The sequence below is a fragment of the Delphinus delphis genome, chromosome 6 (genome assembly GCF_949987515.2).
Source record: "Delphinus delphis chromosome 6, mDelDel1.2, whole genome shotgun sequence".
NCBI classification, from domain to species: domain Eukaryota; kingdom Metazoa; phylum Chordata; class Mammalia; order Artiodactyla; family Delphinidae; genus Delphinus; species Delphinus delphis.
The window spans coordinates 67,746,141-67,769,343 of NC_082688.1; the positions used below are offsets into that span (position 1 = coordinate 67,746,141).

A 23,203-nucleotide genomic window follows, 5' to 3' on the forward strand; every position below is an offset into this window, starting at 1 on the left:
GGAAGAGAAAGCCATCATTCTTAGGGGAAGAAAAAGGAAAATGTGAGAAATATGAATAATTACACACCACGCATACATACGCATACATACATTATGGGCTTCCGCGGGGAAAAAGAAGTAAACTTTATATTTTCACACCCCCAATTGATGATATACCAAAGCACAGGGTCTACCCCTGCCCACTCAAATTTCAGAGATGCCCACATGGGTTTTCATCTCAACGGTGGCTGCATAAACCTCCAGTTATCTTAGGAAGCCGCAGAAAATCAGCTCCGCGAAGGATGTGATTTGTTTTGTGTTGGATTTCATCTGGCTGAGCTGCTCGTCTGGAGCCTGGGGCCTAGAGACTCTTGCCCCACACTGAGCTATGGAGCTTACTGTGGGCTTTTCCTCCCTAATAACCCTTCCTTGTCGCCTCTGCTAACAGAGCTGAAAGCATGGGAGGTGTAGCTGCTACCGTAGCTCCACCAGTGAAGTGTGTACGGTCTGGGAGCCAGATCTGCAGCATTCCAATGCTAATGCAGTGTGACCGTGAACGTGGAGTTTGAAGAACATGACGTCTTCCCATTTTAATCAAACTGGATGGGAAAAAAAAAAATCACTAGTTAGATTCTTAATTTTAGGGCTTTCTGCAATCAGAAGTCTTGGTTTATTCATCAAAATTTGTTACTTTCTTTAGGTACTTTATGGACATAGAAGTAGTGTTTCTCTTTTTTTTAATCAGCCCAAAATGTGACTTAATTTTTAAAGGGATTTCATGTGTAAAGCTGAGGTTTCATGCCAAGGCCTGTGACTTAACCTGTAATGTGGAGACCTGAAGTGTCATGAGGCGGACTTTCACTCATGAGTTCGTATAACTATTCATTAAGTGGGATGACTATTCATTAAGTGTTGCCTCGGAGTCCCACGTAGAGCTTTAGGATAAATAAAAGCAGTGACCTCTGTCCTTGGGGAGTTTACAGTTTCCCTCAGAAGATCAGCTGGACATGCCCTGAAGAAGTAAATTAAGACAGAAGCTGTAAGGACACTAGGAGGGTGTGACATTTGGCCCCGAAAGATCGATGGTTTTAAAGATGGGACATAACCTCCCCTTTTGGCTCTTAATAAATAAGCAAAGACTTCTTGAATTTTAATATTCTAGAAGGACTATTCAATTTCAGTACTCTTGAGGGAACTCCATTTCCCTCAATATTCAATTTCAATATTTTTGAGGGAATATTAAAAAGGATGGGAGGAAAAGAGTCTAGGTTTGAATAAACTATCACTATCAGTTCCTAAAATGCTGGTATATCAGAGTAGAAAGAGACCTTGGAAATGATGAGGTTTTTCATCATTTTATAGTTGAAGAAACTAAGGCTTAGAGGGATTAAGTGACTTGCCCAAGTTAGTGAATGAAAGAGCCACAGCACAAATTGAGTTCCTGAATCCAATCACGATGTTTTTACCCTATACCATATAAAGAATATTTTTAAATTATATAGAGTTATATAGAATGTCTTTAAAATTTTTAATTTATATACATAAATACATAAACTCATCACCGTTTTCTGTATGTGATGGTCTTTCGCAGTCAAAGGCACAGGAGACAGAAAGCATGTTTCTGAAGTAGACTCAGGCACCACTGTGACTTGTTTATTTGCCATCCCTAAAAAGTACTGAACAGGGTGACAAGCACACAGTAGGCCCTCACTGAACACTGTTGAAATGACCATCAATTACAAGGGCAACCCTCCTGCTTCTCTTTCCACTCCAACAAGTGCTCTAGAGTAAAAGGTGGGGTTGGCCTTGGAGTGTGACGCAGGGCTACAGGAGAGGAAAGAAGAAGGGGAACAGAATTCTGCTTCTTTCCCAGGAGAATCTGGGATCATCCTACCACTAGGTTCAGCAGGTGCTTGCCTCTATTTGTTCAGTGGAAATAATAAGCAAGCCACTGTACTTCCCTTTTTGTCACTTTTATCTCTGGTTAACTGTGATTCCTGATGACGTCAGCCCTGACTCCTTATAAGATTTTGAACAATAAATCATCCCTATCCTGCTTCTCTGATCCTACTTGGGCATAAAAATCCAGATCACAAAGCAAATTCCCAGCCTCACAATTGGACCCTTTTCTTCCTAGAAAAAAGCCACTCACAGGATCCTTCGCCATAAGAAATTCCTGTGGTGTATCCCAGTCTGTGGGGACAATAACAAAGTACCTCCCTCTAAAGGTTGTTACAGGAGTTAAATGAAAAATATTTTAGCAGAGGACTTGGCATCTAGTAAATGCTGAAGAAGCACTGGCTTTTTTAAAGTGCCTTTATAATGTAGTTTCATTTAACTATGCGTTTATAGAGTCCCCAGTGGTACTGTGGGATAGAGTGGCATACAGTAAGGAGCTCAGGAAATCAACATGCCTGATTCTTATTACCGACCTTACAGTTTCAGGCATCACATATTATATTTAAAATTCAGACTCACCTTGATGGGAACACCTTCTCTATAGGAAAAATGGTGTTAAAGATAACAATAGTAACGCCTGCCTTACACACAGACACACTTACATGCATGGCCGCCTCTCCCTCTCCCCTTAACACAGCCTTTATGCTTTAACCTGCCTGATGCACCATCTGCCTTCTCACAGATCCCCCCCACGTCCCCACGCAGTTGGACGACATCAGGGCCCTGCTCTCAGCCACTGGACCGAACCTTCCTTCGGTGCTGACGTCTCCGCTGGGAACACAGCTGGGCCTGGATCCTGGGAATTCCGCTCTCCTCGGTGAGTCTGGCCCTCTGGAACATTGGGCAGAGATCCAGGGCTGGACAGGATTTATGGGTGGGTGACTACTTGCAGGTGGGAGGGAAGCAGCAGTCGGGGGTGGCCAACAGGAAATCACTAAATTGCCTACAGAATCCAGACTCACCAGTGGAAACTTGGCTGACTTTCCATATGAGGTGACTGAAGTTCTTAGTCTGGACCTGAGCTTGTCCAGAGTCTAATGGGGCTCCTTTCTAAATCCTCTTGGGCTGATGCCACAGTCCGGATTCTCTCAGTCAGATTGATGGCGCTGAATTTGGAGAAAGATACAGCAGTGCAGAACAGCTCCTATATCTCCTCACCCCTTGCCAACTGTATCCCAGTACTCCTCCATTACCTCTTCTTACCTAAATTAGAGCTATAACTAGCCTTCAAGGAGAAAACTGCAATATCAGTACCTCCCAAAAGCCAGGCCATCTATTTAAACCTCCTTCAGTAGGTGGGACGTAAAACCAACCCAGAGAGGCCCCTCAAGGCAAGTGTTTAAGTAACTCCACCAGGTACAACTTCCCTGGCGTCTGTCATTGGTAACCTCCACCAAGTTATTGCCCATGTGGCTGGCACCGTCTTGTAGCAGAGAGTTGTTCAAGGGCATCCGCATCCTGGGCCCCTCACCCCAGAATCGTGGAGATGCCAGAGCAACCTCTACATTCCCAGCATGCCCTCTGGAGATGGTCAAGGTGGAGAAGAAGTCCTCTGCCCTCAAAGGCCTGGGAAAAACAGGCCTACAAAATGGAGAAAATCTTCATGCTCACTGTTTGTGGCCCCAAATGTTGGTCACGGTAGCTAGAATTATGTCCTTGGCTCAGTGTTGAAATTTCCTCTACTCTTCCCCTCGCCCACGTGCAGAGGACGGGAAGCCAATGGGTTCTCAGTCATACTGGTCATAACTTAACAATACGGCCCCAGGGCTTGGTATCTTTAGGGTTCTAGCACAGAAAGATTACCTTCAGTTTTTGTTAACATCTGAAATTAGCAAAGAATGCATACAGGCCTATGGAAAAAGCTTCTGATTTCTCTGTTTCTGATCTGGGTAAAAATAAAACACAGATACAGTAACGAGTAGCGCTGTTTTTGGTAACAAACTTGGCATTGAGTTTTTGCATGTCACGTTGATCAGAATTCACAGAAGTTTAAACTTCTTTTTTTGTTTGTTTTGGCATATAAAGGGTAAATTTATTCCAAATTAAACATGTGCATTGTAAACTTTTTATTTTAGGCCCATCACTATGAGAGATTGTCGTAACTTATCGTCCAGTCACTAGCAGGGTGTGCAGCACTTGTTTATTTTCAAGTTCAATGACTCTTGGGTCACTCAGGTGCCATTCAGCGTGCTGGAAAAGTCGACCTGCTCATGTTTCCCATGATAGCTTTACTTTCTTTCTCCCTTATTCTGGAATAATATTTTGTCTTATTTTAACCATGGGCAATAAGAATTTATTGTGCTTTATGCTGCTGCATTCCATTCCTAGTTTATAGTGCTTTGGTACCTTAGACTGGTATTTAAATCTAACAGTTAAGAGACACCTTAATGCCCTAGTTCACATCCAGACCGCTCCACCTGAGTAGACCACGGAGGCAGTATGCATAAAGTCCCTGAATGTAACTGCATGGGCAAAACGGACTCTAGTGGTGAATGTCAGCGTCTTGCCAACACCATTGAGCTAGGAGAGATCCATGTGGAATCGTGGAGATGAATTAGGGAATGGTGTCAAGTATCAGGTCTCTGAGAAGTAGGTCACTGGAGACAGACCAGAGCCTCATTGTTATGCTTTGATGCTGAGCACTGAAGGATGGGGGGTGGGGATTCAAATAGGCACAAAGGAAAGGAAACAGGCCCTCGAGGTGAGGAAGATGCCAGGAGCCCGGAGGAGGTGAAAACGTGTGAGATGTGCATCAGGTGTCTGTTCAGAAACAGCTGTAAGACCCCGCTGCTTTAAAACGGATGACAGGCAGCTGGGCTGGGATAGAAACTAGGCCTTCACAAGGAGCGAGCCTCAGCCAGAGCTTGTCCACTCAGATGTGACTCCAACCCTTACCGGAAGCATCCTAACAGCCTCCCTGCATCTGGGGCCTCCCTGGCTAGTGATTCATCCTGATCCGTTAGTCCATTTGCTCCCCTTTGGACCAGCTCCCATCCCTGGCTCCTGCTGGTGGCCCTTTCAGACCAGAGTATGCGCTCTGGGTACAAGAAATAAGCCAGCGGCCAGAGAGGAGCTTCTGTGGAGGGTTGCTTAGAACTCAGAATGTTAAACAGCATCAAATTGTGGAGGACCTTGATTATTAGGTATGGGGGTAGCTTTGCTATGTGGGAAATGGGGAGGTATCTTTAGAGGGTTTTTAAGTAGGAGGATGATGTAGTTCAAGTAATATTTGAAAGCATTAATCTGACATTCTATAAGAGTGAGTAATCAATAGTGAGAGAGATTGAATGAAGAAACACTGTGCTGAGGGTAACAAATGTTCTAGATCAGGATGGAAATATACGGCAAAGATATTTGTTAACCACCCATTCCACAGCCAAGACACCCCTAATCAATCATGACACTCAGCCCAGGCTCTGCCTTGAAATTCTTTTTTTTTTAACCCTTTTGTGTGTGTGTGTGTGTGTGTGTGTGTGTGTGTTTTAAAAAAATTTTATTGAAATATAGTTGATTTACATTGTTGTGTTAGTTTCAGGTATACAGCAAAGTGATTCAGTTATACATATATATAAAAATATATGTATTTTTCTACATTCTTTTCCATTATAGGTTATTGCAAGATATTGAGTATAGTTCCCTAAAACAACTATACCCCAATAAAAAAATAAATAAAAAATATATATACGCTACTATATAAAAAATAGATAACCAACAAGGAGCTACTGGAATTCATTTTAACATTCCGACCAAGCATGTTGGTGATTGATATATAGGATGAAAGCCATTTGCCAGCCCCATTGTAGCCAGTAAATGTTGAGATTCATGTGTATGTATTTCTCCCATCTACAAGGCTACTTGGTTACAACAGATTCAAAGAGCTCCACGGTTCTGTGGCACAGGGACAGTAACTCATGGGCCTTGATTCTCGTGTTTTCGTGGGAGGAAGGGGAGAAGGGAGATTTGGGGTTTTTAAAGCCGTACGTCAGCACCAACTCTTCTCCACAAAGGTTGAGTGTTGAGAATCCCAGTAGGTGAGTCTACCAAGAAATGGCTGTTTTAGTTTTCAGACAGTCTAGCATTGTTTTCACTTCAAGCCACTGTTACAGCTTTCAAGAAGGAATGTTGATTGAGTGACACGTGCATGGGCTTCATCTGAGCCTCACTTTCCATAACTGTAAATGAAGACTTGGGACAAGTGAGTCCCTTGCTGCTCTCACACTCTTTGCTATATGACATAGACATGGAAAATGCCCAGTAGAGGCTCATGCATGCAGAGTTGACCCAGCCTTATTGAATCCCTTGTCCCAGGCAAGGCAGATGCTAATTTTTTTGTCCTTGTTTTCCGGTTGTTCTTTGTGCAGCGAGGCCTAAACTGCGCCATCTGCTCTGGAGGGCAAGGCCAGCGCCCATGCCACCACCTTTGGTGTTCCAAGGCCAAGCAGTACCCTGCAGGGTTCCATTTTCAGGGCAGCAGCATCTCAGGTCTCCCCACAGCACCTAAACCCATTTGCAGCCTTCTGTCAAATATTTCTTTTGGCCACTAAGGCCCAACACGGATATTTCTCACAGCACCATTTATAGGGCATTAGCATTGATATTTTTTGAAAAATAAGTTTTATTGGAGTTTTTATTATAAGAGCAATGCATCTGCATTGCAGAGCAATTAAAAATAGAAGCAAAAAGAAGAAATGAAAATGGTCTATAATTACCTGGCCCAGAGGTAACCAGCACAAATATCTTTTTCCTAGCCATTAATATATACATTATATATTTTTCTAACTAAAATGAGATCATACTCTAAGTACTGCTTGTAACTTTTTTCACTTAATGGTACATAAGACTCATCTTTCCATGTCTCTAAATATTTTTCTACAGTTTTATTTTTGATGCCTGCATGAGTAGGAGGTATCATATCTTATTTAACCAATTCTCTAATGTCGAACATTTAAATTTATGCAATCTCTTGCTAATATAAAAGCATAGATACTCAATACTCTGTAATGACCTATATGGAAAAGAATCTAAAAAAGAGTGGATATATGTGTATGTATAACTGATTCACTTTGCTGTACAGCAGAAACTAACACAACATTGTAAATCAACTATACTCCAATAAAAAGTAATTTAAAAAAATAAAAACATGATGAATATTCTTATTCCTCTACCCTTGTGTACATCCCTGTTTACTTAGAATCAATTTCTAGAAGTGGAATTATTGTGTCCAAAAGTTTGTATATTTTCGATTTTTGCTGTATGTCGTCAAATTGCCCTCCAAAAAAGTTTTACCCATGTATGTATCCATCAGCACAAGATGAGAATTCCCATTTCCCACAAATATTATCAATACTAGGTATGGCCAAGTGTTACTATATTTACCATTTTAATAGGTGAATATACAATAGGATAAAATATAATACAAAAAAATGGTATCATTTGTTATTTTTATTCCTTCGATTATGATTTTCAGTCATTTTGTTTTTAATGCTTATCAGTCATTTATATTCATTTATGAGTTGCCTGGAAAGGTTCCTTGTTAATTTTTTATAAGTATCCTATTTTATTGATAAGATACAATACATATTCAGGTATTTTTGCATTTATTTGACATAGAATTTTTTTAATTGAAGTTTAGTTGATTTACAACATTATATTCGTTTCAGGGGTATGACATACTGATTAAATTTTTATAGGTTATATTCCATCTAAAATTATTATAAACTATATTCTCTGTATGGCTATTTTCTCTGTGCTGTACAGTATATCTTTGTAGCTTATTTGTTTTATACAGAGTAGTTTTTTGGGTTTTTTTTTTAACATCTTTATTGGACTATAATTGCTCTACAGTGGTGTGTTACTTTCTGCTTTATAACAAAGTGAATCAGCCATACATATACATACATCCCCATATGTCCTCCCTCTTGCATCTCCCTCCCTATCCCACCCCCCTAGGTGGTCACAAAGCACCAGGCTGATCTCCTTGTGCTATGTGGCTGCTTCCCACTAGCTCTCTATTTTACATTTGGTAGTGTATATATGTCCATGCCACTCTCTCACTTCGTCCCAGCTTCCCCTTCCCCCTCCACGTGTCCTCAAGTCCATTCTCTACGTCTGCGTCTTTATTCCTGTCCTGCACCTAGGTTCATCAGAACCATTTTTATTTTAGATTCCATATATATGTGTTAGCATACGGTGTTTGTTTTTCTCTTTCTGACTTACTTCACTCTGTATGACAGACTCTAGGTCCATCCACCTCACTACAAATAACTCAATTTTGTTTCTTTTTATGGCTGAGTAATATTCCGTTGTATATATGTGCCACATCTTCTTTATCCATTCATCTGTCGATGGACACTTAGGTTGCTTCCATGTCCTGGCTATTGTAAATAGAGCTGCAATGAACATGGTGGTACATGACTCTTTGAATTATGGTTTTCCCAGGGTATATGCCCAGTAGTGGGATTGCTGGGTCATATGGTAGTTCTATTTTTAGTTTTTTAAGGAACCTCCATACTGTCTCCATAGTGGCTGTATCAGTTCACATTCCCACCAACAGTGCAAGAGGGTTCCCTTTTCTCCACACCCTCTTCAGCATTTATTGTTTGTAGAATTTTTGATGATGGCCATTCTGACTAGTGTGAGGTGATACCTCATTGTAGTTTTGATTTGCATTTCTCTAATGATTAGTAATGTTGAGCATTCTTTCATGTGCTTGTTGGCAGTCTGTATATCTTCTTTGGAGAAATGTCTGTTTAGGTCTTCTGCCCATTTTTGGATTGGGTTGTTTGTTTTTTTGATATTGAGCTTCATGAACTGCTTGTAAATTTTGGAGATTAACCCTTTGTCAGTTGCTTCATTTGCAAATATTTTCTCCCATTCTGAGGGTTGTCTTCTCGTTTATGGTTTCTTTTGCTATGCAAAAGCTTTTAAGTTTCACTAGGTCCCATTTGTTTATTTTTGTTTTTATTTCCATTTCTCTAGGCGGTGGGTCAAGAAGGATCTTGTTGTGATTTATGTCATAGAGTGTTCTGCCTATGTTTTCCTCTAAGAGCTTTATAGTGTCTGGCCATACATTTAGGTCTTTAATCCATTTTAAGTTTACTTTTTTTTTTTTTTTTTTTTGCTGTACGTGGGCCTCTCACTGTTGTGGCCTCTCCCATTGCAGAGCACAGGCTCTGGACACACAGGCTTAGCGGCCATGTCTCACAGGCCCAGCTGCTCTGCAGCATGTGGGATCTTCCCGGACCGGGGCACGAACCCGTGTCCCCTGCATCGGCAGGTGGACTCTCAACCACTGCGCCACCAGGGAAGCCCCATTTTGAGTTTACTTTTGTGTATGGTGTTAGGAGTGTTCTAATTTCATTCTTTTACATGTAGTTTTCCAGTTTTCCCAGCACCACTTATTGAAGAGACTGTCTTTTCCCCATTGTATGGTCTTGCCTCCTTTATCAAAAATAAGGAGACCATGTGTGTGTGGGTTTATCTCTGGGCTTTCTATCCTGTTCCATTGATCTATATTTCTCTTTTTGTTCCAGTACCATACTGTCTTGATTACTGTAGCTTTGTAGTATAGTCTGAAGTCAGGGAGCCTGATTCTTCCAGCTCCACTTTTCTTTCTCAAGATTGCTTTGGCTCTTCAGGGTCTTTTGTGTTTCCTTACAAATTGTAAAATTTTTTGTCCTAGTCTGTGAAAAATGCCATTGTTAGTTTGATAAGAATGACATTGAATCTATAGATTGCTTTGGGTAGTATAGTCATTTTCACAATGTTGATTCTTCCAATCCAAGAACATGGTATATCTCTCCATCTGTTTGTATCATCTTTAATTTCTTTCATCACTGTCTTATAGTTTTCTGCACACAGGTCTTTTGTCTCCTTGGGTAAGTTTATTCCTAGGTATTTTATTCTTTTTGTTGTGATGGTAAATGGGAGTGTTTCCTTAATTTCTCTTTCAGATTTTTCATCATTAGTTTATAGGAATGCAGGAGATTTTGTGCATTAATTTTGTATCCTGCTACTTTACCAGATTCATTGATTAGCTCTATAGTTTTCTGGTAGCGTCTTTAGGATTCTCTATGTATAGTACCATGTCATCTGCAAACAGTGACAGCTTTACTTCTTTTCCAATTTGGATTCCTTTTATTTCTTTTTCTTCTCTTATTGCCATGACTGAAACTTCCAGAACTATGTTGAATAATAGTGGTGAGAGTGGACAACCTTGTCTTGTTCCTTCTCTTAGTGGAAATGGTTTCAGTTTTTCACTATTGAGAACGATATTGGCTGTGGGTTTGTCATATATGGCCTTTATTATGTTGAGGGAAGTTCCCTTTATGCCTACTTCCTGGAGGGTTTTTATCATAAATGGGTGTTGGATTTTGTTGAAAGCTTTTTCTGCATCTATTGAGATGATCATATGGTTTTTATCCTTCAATTTGTTATTATGGTTTATCACATTGATTTGCATATATTGAAGAATCCTTGCATTCCTGGGATAAACCCCGCTTGATCATGGTGTATGATCCTTTTAATGTGCTGTTGGATTCTGTTTGCTAGTATTTTGTTGAGGATTTTTGCATCTCTGGTCATCAGTGATATTGGCCTGTAGTTTTCTTTCTTTGTGACATCTTTGTCTGGTTTTGGTACCGGGGTGATGGTGGCCTTGTAGAGAGAGTTTGGGAGTATTCCTCCCTCTGCTATATTTTGGAAGAGTTTGAGAAGGATACGTGTTAGTTCTTCTCTAAATGTTTGATAGAATTCACCTGTGAAGCCATGTGGTCCTGGGCTCTTGTTTGTTGGAAGATTTTTAATCACAGTCTCAATTTCAGTGCTTGTGATTGGTCTGTTTATATTTTCTATTTCCTCCTGCTTCAATCTTGAAAGGTTGTGCTTTTCTAAGAATTTTCCATTTCTTCCAGGTTGTCCACTTTATTGGCATATAGTTGATTATAGTAATCTCTCATGATCCTTTGTATTTCTGCAGTGTCAGTTTTTACTTCTCCTTTTTCATTTCTAATTCTATTGATTTGAGTCTTCTCCCTTTTTTTCCTGATGAGTCTGGCTAATGGTTTATCAATTTTGTTTATCTTCTCAAAGAACCAGCTTTTAGTTTTATTGATCTTTGCTATCATTTCCTTTATTTCTTTTTCATTTATTTCTGACCTGATCTTTATGATGTCATTCCTTCTGCTAACTTTGGGGGGGTTTTGTTCTTCTTCCTCTAATTGCTTTAGGTGTAAGGTTAGGTTGTCTATTTGAGATGTTTCTTGTTTCTTGAGGTAGGATTGTATAGCTATAAACTTCCCTCTTAGACCTGCTTTTGCTGCATCCCATTGGTTTTGGGTTGTCATGTTTTCATTGTTTTTTGTTTCTATGTATTTTTTTATTTCCTCTTTGATTTCTTCAGTGATCTCTTGGTTATTTAGTAGCATATTGTTTAGCCTCCATGTGTTTGTATTTTTTTATAGTTTTTTTCCTGTAATGGATATCTAGTATAATAGCATTCTGGTCAAAAAGATATTTGATATGATTTCAATTTTCTTAAATTTACCAAGGCTTGATTTGTGACCCAAGATATGATCTATCCTGGAGAATGTTCCATGAGCACTTGAGAAGTAATTGTATTCTGCTGGTTTTGGATGGAATGTCCTATAAATATCAGTTAAGTCCATCTTGTTTAATGTGTCATTTAAAGCTTGTGTTTCCTTATTTGTTTTCATTTTGGATGATCTGTCCATTAGTGCAAGTGGGGTGTTCGTAGTAATAAAAAAAAAAGAAAGAAAGAAAGAAGAGAGCAACCAAACCAAAAAAATAAATCCACCAATGATAACAAGCGCTAAAAACTATACTAAAAAAATATATATATATATAGACAGAGCCCTAGGACAAATGGTAAAAGCAAAGCCATACAGACAAAATCACACACAGAAGGATAAATATACACACTCACAAAAAGAGAAAAAGGGAAAAAAATATATATATCGTTGCTCCCAAAGACCACTGCCTCAATTTGGGATGATTCGTTGTCTGTCTAGGTACTCCAGAGATGCAGGGTACATCAAGTTGATTGTGGAGACTTAATCTGCTGCTCCTCAGGCTGCTGGGAGAGATTTCCCTTTCTCTTCTTTGTTCGCAGAGCTCCTGGGGTTCAGCTTTGGGTTTGGCCCTGCCTCTGCGTGGAGGTCTGTTCGTTGCTCAGACAGGACGGGGTTAAAGAAGCAGCTGATTCAGGGGCTCTGGCTCACTCAGGCCGGGGGGAGGGAGGGGTACGGATGCGGGGTGAGGCTGCGGTGTCAGAGGCCAGTGTGACATTGCACCAGCCTGAGGCGCGCCGTGTGTTCTCCCGGGGAAGTTGTCCCTGGATCACGGGACGCTGGCAGTGGCGGGCTGCACGGGCTCCCAGGAGGGGAGGTGTGGATAGTGACCTGTGCTTGCACACAGGCTTCTTGGTGGCGGCAGCAGCAGTCTTAGCATCTCATGCTCATCTCTGGGGTCCGCGCTGTTAGCCGAGGCTTGCGCCCGTCTCTGGAGCTAGGCTGCGCTCTTAATCCCCTCTCCTCCCGCACCGTGAAACAAAGAGGGAAGAAAAAGTCTCTTGTCTCTTTGGCAGCTCCAAACCTTTTCCCGGACTCCCTCCCAGCTAGTTGTGGTGCACTAGCCCCGTTCAGGCTGTGTTCACACAGCCAACCCCAGTCCTCTCCCTGGGATCTGAACTCCAAAGCCCGGGCCTCAGCTCTCAGCCGCCGCCCGTCCCAGCGGGTGGGCAGACGAGCCTCTTGGGCTGGTGAGTGCTGGTCGGCACTGATCCTCTGTGCGGGAATCTCTCCACTTTGCCCTCCACACCCCTGTTGCTGTGCTCTCCTCCGCGGCTCCGAAGCTTCCCCGCTCCGCAGTCTCCACCCGCGAAGGGGCTTCCTAGTGTGTGGAAACCTTTCCTCCTTCACAGCTCCCTCCCACTGGTGCGGGTCCCATCCCTATTCTTTTGTCTCTGTTTTTTTCTTTTTTCTTTTGCCCTACCCAGGTACGTGGGGAGTTTGTTCCCTTTTGGGAAATCTGAGGTCTTCTGCCAGCGTTCAGTAGGTGTTCTGTAGGAGTTGTTCCACATGTAGATGTATTTCTGAGGTATTTGTGGGGAGGAAGGTGATCTCCACTTTTTACTCCTCCGCCATCTTGAAGGTCTCCTGTACATAGTAGTTTGTACCTCTTAATCCCTTACTCTTATCTTGTCCCTCCCCTCTGCCCTCTCCCCATTGGTCACCACTAGTTTGTTCTTTATATCCGTGAGTCTGTTTCTGTTTTGTTATATTCATTCATTTGTTTATTTTTTAGATTCTATTTGTGATAACATACAGTGTTTGTCTTTCTCTGTGTAACTTATTTCATTAAGCATAATGCCCTCCAGGTCCATGCATGTTGTTGCAAATGGCAAAAATTCATTCTTCTTTGCGGCTGAGTAATATTCCACTGTTTAGGTATACAACATCTTCTTTATCCATTCATCTGTTGATGGACACTTAGGTTGCTTCCATGTCTTGGCTATTGTAAATAATGCTGCTATGAACACTGGGGTGTGACATATGTTTTTTAACAACCTTATTGAGATAACTGATGTACAATAAATGATACATATTTAAAGTCTAAAATTTTATGTTTTGATATATGGATCACCACAATCAACATAATGAGCATATTCATCATTCCCAAGAGTAACCTTGTGCCCCTTTGTAATTGTTCCTTCACGCCCCTGCCCCATCCCAGGTAACTACTGATCTGCTGTCTGTATAGATTAGACTGGATTTCTAGAATGTTATAAAAAAGGAATCATACTTTTGGGAGATTTGGCTTCTTTCACTCAGGATAATTATTTGGAGTTCACCCCCATTGTACTTGCATCAATAGCACATTTCCTTCTATTGTCGCTTAGTGTCCATTGTACAGATAAACTACAGCTTGTTCAACCACTCATCTATGGAAGGACAGAATGGTCATTTCCCACTTCTGGGTATTGCAGGTGAAGCTGCTATACATATGCACGGGCTAGTCTTTGTACGGACACATGCTTTCATTTCTCTTGATTAAATACTTGATAGTAAAGTGGCTGGATCGTATGGTCAGTGTATGTTTAACATTTTAAGAAACAGCCAAACTGTTTTCTAAAGTGGTTGCCTACTTTACAGTCCTACCAGCAGTGTAGTTCTAGTTGCTTCACATCCTCACCTACACTTGGCCTTTTTAGACATTCTACTAGGTGTGTAGTGGTTTCTCATTGTGGTTTTAATTTGTATTTTCCTAACAACTGATAGTGTTGAGCTTTTTTTTTTTTTTTTGTGGTACGCGGGCCTCTCACTGTTGTGGCCTCTCCCATTGCGGAGCACAGGCTCCAGACGCGCAAGCTCAGCAGCCATAGCTCACGGGCCCAGCCGCTCCGCGGCATGTGGGATCTTCCCAGACCGGGGCACGAACCCATGTCCCCTGCATCGGCAGGCGGACTCTCAACCACTGCGCCACCAGGGAAGCCCTAGTGTTGAGCTTTTCATGTGCATATTTGCCACCCTGATTTCTTCTTTGGTGAAATGTCAGTTCAGTGTTTGCCCTGCTTTTTCTTTAATTGGGTTTTTGGTTTACTTATTATTGAGTGTTGAGAGTTGTTTTTATATATTGGATACAAGTCTTTTATCAGATATATGAATTCCAATATTATGTGCCTGTCAGTGGCTGTCTTTTCAGTCTTCTAATGTCTTTCAAAGAGCAGAAGATTTTAATTTTAATGAAGTTCAACTTATTAATTTTTTTCTTGTATAGTTGGTTCCTTTGGTGTTGTGTTTAAAAATCTTTGCCTACTCCAAGGTCTCAAGGTATTTTCTTCTAAAAGTTTTATCGTTTTAGGTTTTATAGTTAGGTGTATCATTTATGTTGAGTTAGGTGTTATATATATGTGAGGTACACATTGAAGTTCATTTTATGCATACAGATACCCAACTTGTTCTACTACCATGTGTTGAAAAGATAATTCTTTCTCCACTGAATTGCCTTTGCACCTTTGTGGAAAATCAGTTGTCCTTATATGTCTGGATATATTTTTAGACTCTATTCTGTTTCAGTGATGTATTGGTCACTTTGACTGCATTCTACCCAATGCCATACAAATCATGAGGTTTTTCAGGCTGGCTCATGGGCACAGGATCTATTCCCTTTCAGCTCCTTCTCCTAAACTGAGGGAATCCACCAGGTCCAACTTGGTTTCCCTATACTGCAGCCTGGAAACTCTCTCAAGGCACTAAGCTAGGGCAACATGGGCTCACCTTGGTTTATTTCCCATTTTTCAGGGATCAGTGCCCTTCATTGCCTAATGTCCAGTGTCTTAAAAACCATTGCTTCATATTTTTCAATGTTTTAAATTGTTTTGGTCAGGAGGGTAAATTCAGTTACTCCATCTTGGTCAGAAACACACTTATATATATGTCACATGCACACACACAGGAGATGTGTGTACATGTATATATATATATATATGTATATATGAGTGTATCTATATATATACACACATACACACACATACATATATCTATAACATGTATGTTTTAAATATTTTCCTAGATCAAGCTGACACTCAAATTTGATAATCTTATTCTAGGATTATTACATAGATGCTTTTAAGAAATAATGTCTCCTAGGGTTGGCAGACTATGGCCCATGGGCCAAATCTAGTTCACCAGTTGTTTTTGCAAATAAAGTCTTATTGGCATGCAGCCATGGCCATTTATTTACCTAGGAATTGTCTGTCTGTGACTCCTTTAATACCCTAATGCCACAGCTGAGTGCTTGCTACAGAAACCATATGGCCCACAAGCCTAAAATATTTCCTATTGAGCCCTTTAGAGGAAACATTTGCTGACCACTGATCTAGTCCATGCAGCTCATTATGTAGAAAGCATGCCAAGGTCTCTGGTGGTGATCTCACATCTCCTGTTTCCGAGGAGGACCAAACTCTGTGTCACTCTGTCCTTTATCCTGTCACTGCGTTAGGCTTTCTCCATGAAGTACAAGAGCTTGAAAGAAAAAAACAAATATAACTTGGAGGAGTAGAGTTCTTCCTCAGGAAGTCCAGGAAAGAGAAAATCTTATTATAAAGGCCCTGGATTTTTGTCAGAATTAGATGACCTTAGGGGTCTCCAGTAACAAAATACATAATTATATGTGGCTTAAGAAAAGCAGTTCAGTACCTTTGCTCATACCTTCTTCAGGTCCAGAACCCGTGAGAATGTCTTACAGGCTATATATAAACTGTGAGGAGGTAAGCTCCGATGCCCAGTCAGAGGGACTCCCCGTGGCATCTCTGCGGGAAAGACATGTCATGCTAGCCCCACAGAGAGCCAAACTGCACAAGCCTTGTCTCGTGTCTTATGATTTACCAAGAGGAGAGCGATTCAGGCATTCAAACCTGAGTTTGCAGAGTAAAGTTTTTCCATGAAAGAAGTCATTGTGCCTAGCCCCTCTCTCCAGCTGGGGCTCGAGGGTCACAGCCAACACACACAGCCGCCTCTCAGCAGCATCTGTATGCTCCCCCCAGGCCCTGCACAGGGAACAGCTCCGCCTCTCAGAGCCCTTCCAGCCCCGGAGAAGCCGGGCCTTGAGGCCGAGGCCCGCAGTCGGGTGGTGGTGGGTTGTTTCTGGCATTTTCTCCTCTCCTCGTTTGAAGGGCTGAGGACCGCAGAGCCCGGCTGGGGTGACATGCAGTTCCAGATGTCTGCTAAGAGCAACAGCGCTCTTGTTGACCAGAATCTCAAGCTAAAAGGTGAAAAAGTGTTTCTGTCTCCCATCACTGAGGTTGTGACTAGGCCATGCCTGCAAATCCTATCATGCCGATAAGGCAGCTATGGCTGGAATACAGGAGACCCAGGTCTGGAGTTGAAGGTGGAGCTTACAGTCATTGGTCACATGTCAACCCCTCAAGGTAGGAGGGTGTATCAGAAAACATTTGAATAAATATTAATGTTCAAAGTTGAATGCCTTGGTAAAGGGCCTAAAGAAGGCAAAATCTCACAGATAGATTGACTTACTCATTCAATAAATATTTGTTGAGAGCCTATCATGTGCCAGGTTGAATTCTAGTGGGCGCCTCTTGAGTCTGGTGGGGAAAGTAATTCAAGTTAAGAGGACTCTGATAAAAAGAGGAAGAACTGGGGGCTTTGGGGGGCCTGTGACAGAACAGTACCCCTCGTCTGAGCTTTAGGCAAGGTTTCTCTGAGGAGGGGATATTTGGGCTGAGGTTAGGAGAGCGGGTGGAAATTATCTGAGTGAATAGAGGGCATCCCAGACAGAGGAATTCCAGAGCATTCCAGGCAGAGGAACCAGCAGAGGTTTTGAAGCAAGAAAACTGAAAGCATTTGAGAAACTGTCACAGGAATAACTAAGGGGAGAGTGGCCTGAGAGGAGGCCGAAGAGGGTAGAGGGAGCAGTTGCCGGCCTCTAAAGCCACGGTAAGACTTGCACGCTGTGCTCTAAGTGTGATGGGAAATCTCTGAATGGTTTAAAAGCAGGAGAGAGACATCCTCTGATGTGTGTTTTGAAAAGCTTGTTCTGGCCACCGTGTAGAGGGTGGATTCTAGGGGAAGAGATAAGATGGAGTACGCCACTTAGGGAGTGGTTGCAGTATTGTAGGGAAGAGATAACCGTGGCTTAGACTAGAGAGCTGGAGAGAACAGACAGAGTGAATAAATTCAGGGATATGTAGGAAGTAACATGGACGGGACCTGGTAAATAGATTAACGTGGGAAGGGAAAGGTAATCCACACAACCAATAGATTCTCAGAAGCATCTGATGGTTTAGGCTTTTCTCACTGCAATTCACATACCTCCTATGTGGTGAGGATACATTGTGGTCCATTCAAGTCAGGATGTTAGAATAAAATGGAGAGCTACATAGGTGTGCAACTGCAGAAAGTGTAGCTACAAGGAGAAAAATAGTCCAGAGCTTCCGTTGCTCAATCCCTTAACATACACCTGTTTCAGCCACCACCAATGCTAGGTCCTGTGCCACCCCCCCCCCCCAGCCTTGGAGGAGCTCAGAAGTAGGAGGAGGGACAGAAAAGCTCTAAAGAGTTGCAGAAGTCTGAGGGAAGAGAGGAGGGAGGTCTCTTTCTTTGGGAAAGGGGACATCAAAAAGGTATAACAGAGGACTTTTCAAACTCAATCCTGAAGGATGAGTAAAAGCATTCCAAACACGGATGCAATAAACACATACTTATTGAGTTCCTTCTGTGTTCTGGGCACCATTGAAGGCACTCTGGGGATGTATCAGAGAACAAAATAGATAGAAGTCCCTTCTCTCATACTGCTTACACTGTAGCAGGAAAACAGAAAATAAACAGAATGAAGTGAAAGGGCACAGTATGTTAGAAGGTGTTAAGCGCTATGAGAAAGGATAAAGCAGGGGAGGAAGGATGGATAGTGCGTCTGTGGGAAGGAGGATGCAATTTTCAATTAGATGTTGGGGCGAGGACTCACTGAGACAATAATCCCGGAGCAGAGATTTGAATGTGAGCTATAAGCCATGTGTATGCCTGGAGGAAAAGAAGACAAGAGCATCCCAGGCAGGGAAAAAGCGAGCGTGGGGTCCTTAAGGTGGGCACATGCCTCGTGTGTTCAGGAGCTACAGGGAGTCTGGTGCGGGATGGTGGAAGCAGAGTCATTGGGGTTGTGGTTGGAGAGAAAAGATCAGAGGTAACAAGGCTGAGGGCAGATTGTGTAAGGCCTTGTGAATGCTCATGCTAAAATAACAGTGAGAGAAGAATCTATAGATGCCCAAATTTAGAAACAGACTCAATATTGCATTGAGCACCACGGGCTTTTCCAGGTTTAAGCAAGGGCTGGCAGAAGTGATGTCTTTTATTGACAACCATGTGGCCGGCTGACGGTTATAGAGCTGACTCTAGTTAAACCCAGGCTTATTGGGCTGGCTCTGGTACAAGCCAATATTGCTGGCTCAATCTGACTCACATATGTTGTGCACCTGCTCCATCTACCTGGCCCCGAGCTGGGCTGCTGCAGGCACGTAACTAGCCATTTCCTTCATCTAGGGAGGGGTTCCCAGCTGCACAATAGAGTCATCTGGGAAGTATAAAAAACAATGTTTCACCTGAGACTAATTCAGACAGAATCTCTGGGGGTGGAGCTAGGCATCTACTTTTAAAACTGATTCTCAGAACTTGAAGGGAATTTAAAAGTCACTTCCTTATACTCTTCTACCCGTGTAGAGGCTGGTATGGGAAAATGATGTGTTTTGTCATTTAGAATATTTTAGCCTGGCATTCAAGGCTCTGTGCTATTCAGACCTAGCCTCTGTATTCATCCTTCCATCTTTTTCCTGCCTCAAATACAGTTGACCTTTGAACAACGCGGGTTTGAACTGCACAGGATCCACTTATACGTGCTTTTTTATTTCAAAAAATATATAGGTGGTCCTCCCTATTTGTTGGTTTCACATCCACAGATTCAACCAATGACAGATTGGAGTTTCCATCTACAGTTGGTTGAATCCCCAGATGGGGAACCCAAGGACATGGAGGGCTGACCGTGCTATGCCTTTATATAAGGGACTTGAGCATCGTGGACTATAGTTTAGGCAGGGGGTCCTGGAACCACTCCACTGTGGATACAGAGGGCCGACTAGAGTCCCTCCATTCCAGTCAAAGTTTTCCCTAGTAATTGCCATGGTGTTGAGCCTGCCTGGCCTGGAATACTATCTCCCATTCCTTCCTCTCTAACTAAATCCTAGAAGTCTTCAAGGCATAGTCAAGCCCTTCTGTGCAGCCTTCCGGTAGCAAACCAGCCTGAGTGATCTCTCCCTGCCTACCTCCTAAGGCACCTGCTCTAGACCAGGGTTGGGCAAATTCTTTTGGTAAAGGGATGGATAGGAAATTCTTTAGGCGTCGAGGGCCATAATGTGTTGCAACAGCTCAATTCTGCCCTTGTAGAGTACAGCAGCCTTAGACAATAAGTAAACAGACGGGTGTGCCCATGGGCCAGTAAAACTTTATTTACAGAAATAGAGCTGGACTTGACACTCAGGCCATGGTTTGTCGACCCCTGCTGGAGACCACTGATGAGACACTCAACCTATGATACCGTGTATTATTAAAGTATTTCCCACCTGTGTCATATCTCCCAGCTAGATTCTAGGTCCTGGGGAGAGAAGACACTGCATAGATATTCTCAGGCAATTTGAAACAGAGCTCAGGTAGCAGAGCCTTGGCTTAGAAGTCCTCTTGAGTCATTTCCATCTCTCATTTCTATTATAATCGTAGCTTTATCATCTGTCCCACATACTTCCACTCTCACCCCACCCTGTACACTTCCTGCTGCTTCTGGTACAGACCGGAGTGGGCACTTCCTGAACCCAGTTAGGAGGAAATTCACACGGCAAAAGTCAATGAGTACTGTAGGCCACATCTGTTGGGAAACCACTTTTCACATGATAGTTCAGAAGACTAAGATCATCACTACTTCCTCTCTAAAGATAGTTGTGGGAACAGCAAGTTCCGATGGTCAAAGGTTAAGTAAAAATTAATCCACAGTGGGGACCGCACCCCATCAGAAATTGCAGGTGTAGCAAGGAAAGTGATGCAGAGGAAAGACAAAAAAAAAACCATGAAGGAGAAGGCTAGCATACTTGATGAGGAAAGGGAAAGAAGAAAAACTTATCCTGACCCTTTTCAAAGAGACATGGGTTGGCATCTGTTTCCTCATTTATACTGGAAGCCTGAGGTTTTACGTCACATGGAAAACGCTTTTGGTTTCCTATAGCTTTGTCCACAAAGAGAATATGCTTTGCTATTGAGAAAAAGGGTCAGCATTTTGTGGTTGTTTATGGCACGTGTTTATGTACTCTTGTCCTTTTTTTTTTTAAAATAAAATCCAAAGTAGTGAATAGAGCCCCCATAGGAACTGCAGAAAGCTCTATAGCACATATAGTGTAAAATTAAATCGGTATTTCAGAGGGCATTTATGAGGAAGCCACAGGAAGGAGTATAGCGGTTCTTTGGACTAGAGTGAACATCCATAAATTTTAAAAGACACCAGAGCATAAGTGACCCTTAAAATAGTTGGACACAGAAAGCAAGGCAGTAAATCTCCCTGCCTAGCCACTGTTCCAAGCCACAGCAAGCATTTGGACAGGCTTCTTTTAAGACTCCAAATAGGCAGGAACTGGGGACCTTGAGAAACTCACTCACACTGGCCCCTGCCCTTTCCTGGCACCAGGAAACAATTCCCAGGCCCATCTGCCCTCCTCACCGTGTTTAACAGGAGTGACGTGAAAGAGTTGGATACCCCTGAAATAGACAGGAATTGAAAGTCCATCAGTGGGAAAATGAGGAAGTCTACACTTTCCCTAATAAATCCTTCCTCAACCCTGAACCGGCTCTTGAAAATATCCACGCTGGTCCTGTGCCTCCTTGTGTCTGTGTGGTGCTAGAGGCAGTTTTACAGCAGTCTCAGGGCCCAGAGGCCACACAGGTTCATGGTAGAAAGGAAGGCAGGATCAGGGCCTAAGACCTCCTGTCTTGGTGTCCAGGGCGCTCTGTAGAGCAGAGTAGAGGGTACCTCAGTTAGAAGACCCATTTTCAAATCCTTGGCGTCTGCCTCCTCATTTATAAATAATTGTCTTAGTCTGTTCGGGCTGCAGTAACAAATGCCACAGACCGTGTAGCTTATAAACAGCAGAAATTTGTTTCTCACATTTCTGGAGTTTGGAACTTCAGGATTGTGGTGCCAGCATGGTCACGTTCTGGTGAAGGCCCTCTTCTCGGTTCATAGCCAGCACCTTTTCATTGTGTCCTCACCAGGTGGAAAGGGCTAGGTAGGGATCTCTGTGGGGTCTTTCTTGTAAGAACACTAACCTACTCATGAGAGCACCACCCTTATGACTTAAGCAAAGGTCCCACCTCCTAATACCATCACATGGGGCATTAAGATTTCAACATATCAATTTGAGGGGACACTAACATTCAGACCGTAGCAATAATGCCCATGTCACAGAATGAATTATACTAAGGGTTACATGAGATCTCGTACGCAACCTGCCCAGTTTAGGACTTGGTCTAAAGTGGATCCTAATATATGTTCATTTCTTGCCTCTGTCCCTGTTGAATCTACCAACCAAGAAGTCCATTCTCTTCTCCACTATGATCTGCCACAAGTTCTTCCTCATAGGATCAGAACTTGTTGCTGTTGTGAGTGTGAATGACTGGGTGAAAATCACACAGGAGACAGGTACCTTATTGAAGGGTTCATTAAGTGCCAGGTTCTGGGTAGGAGGAAAGAAGCATGAGGTGTGTCCCCTGACATCAAGGAACTCTTTATCTAGTTAGAAGACATCAACACAGAAGGAATGGTGAGAAAGCAGTATGAAGTAGATGAGGTGGGAGAACAGCTTTGTGGATTTATAATAAAGGACCAACGTTTCCATCTTCTCCTAGAAGTCCTATTCCCATCTCTCCACCTGTCCCATGCTGTCTATTGGGGTCCTGCACATGCACATTAGAGCTTGCATAGCACGGTGGTTGGGAGCACAGGCTCTGGAGCCAGAAGTCCTGGCTCTGTCACGTGCCAGCAGCTGCATGACCTCGAGCAAGTTCTCGAAATTCTCTCTGCCTTTGAGTGTAAAGTGGAGGTAATAACTGCATATACCCCCAGGGTTTTTGAAAGGAGTGAATGAGGTAATATATGTAAAGCACTTAGAAGAGTGCCTTGGCACACAAGTGCTCAGTTAATGTTAGCCTTCGTCATCTTGGCAGTACATGCTCTTGCCCCAGCCCTCCCCTTCTTGAAGTAGAGGAACCAGGAAACTGAAAAATGCCCTGGGTGACTGTATTGTATACTTGCAAGTTACTGAGAGAGTAAATCTTAAATGTTCTCACCACCAAAAACAACTGGTAATTATGTGAGGTGATGGAGGTGTTAGCTAACGCTATGGTGGTCATCATTTTGCAATAAATAAGTGTATTAAGTCAATACTTTGTACACCTTAAACTTCTACAGTGTCATATGTTGATTATATCTCAATAAAAGCTAGAAAAGAAAAAAAAAAAAGAATGCCCTTGGGGGCCAGGTCCTGGAGGCAGGGATAAAGCAGCTAGATTCAGGCCTCAGTCAACCTAACTTTTCCTTAACTGATGCAGTTTATGCTACTTATATTTCCTTTGTGTATTTGCTAGTTAATTTAACATATTTAAGTCAAGTTCCCTTTGACAACTCCAGCCTACCTCAGATA

The 23,203-nt window shown here is 42.5% G+C and overlaps 1 protein-coding gene across 1 annotated transcript in view; it reads left to right on the forward strand.

Annotated features, from left to right (window-relative positions):
- ADAMTSL1 (ADAMTS like 1) overlaps positions 1-23,203 on the forward strand; it is a 434,468-nt gene that overhangs the window by 338,741 nt on the left and 72,524 nt on the right. The window contains exon 22 of the mRNA XM_060014779.2: positions 2,621-2,755. Within this exon, the coding sequence (XP_059870762.2) occupies positions 2,621-2,755 (135 nt within the window). The remainder of the gene's footprint in view (positions 1-2,620; positions 2,756-23,203) is intronic.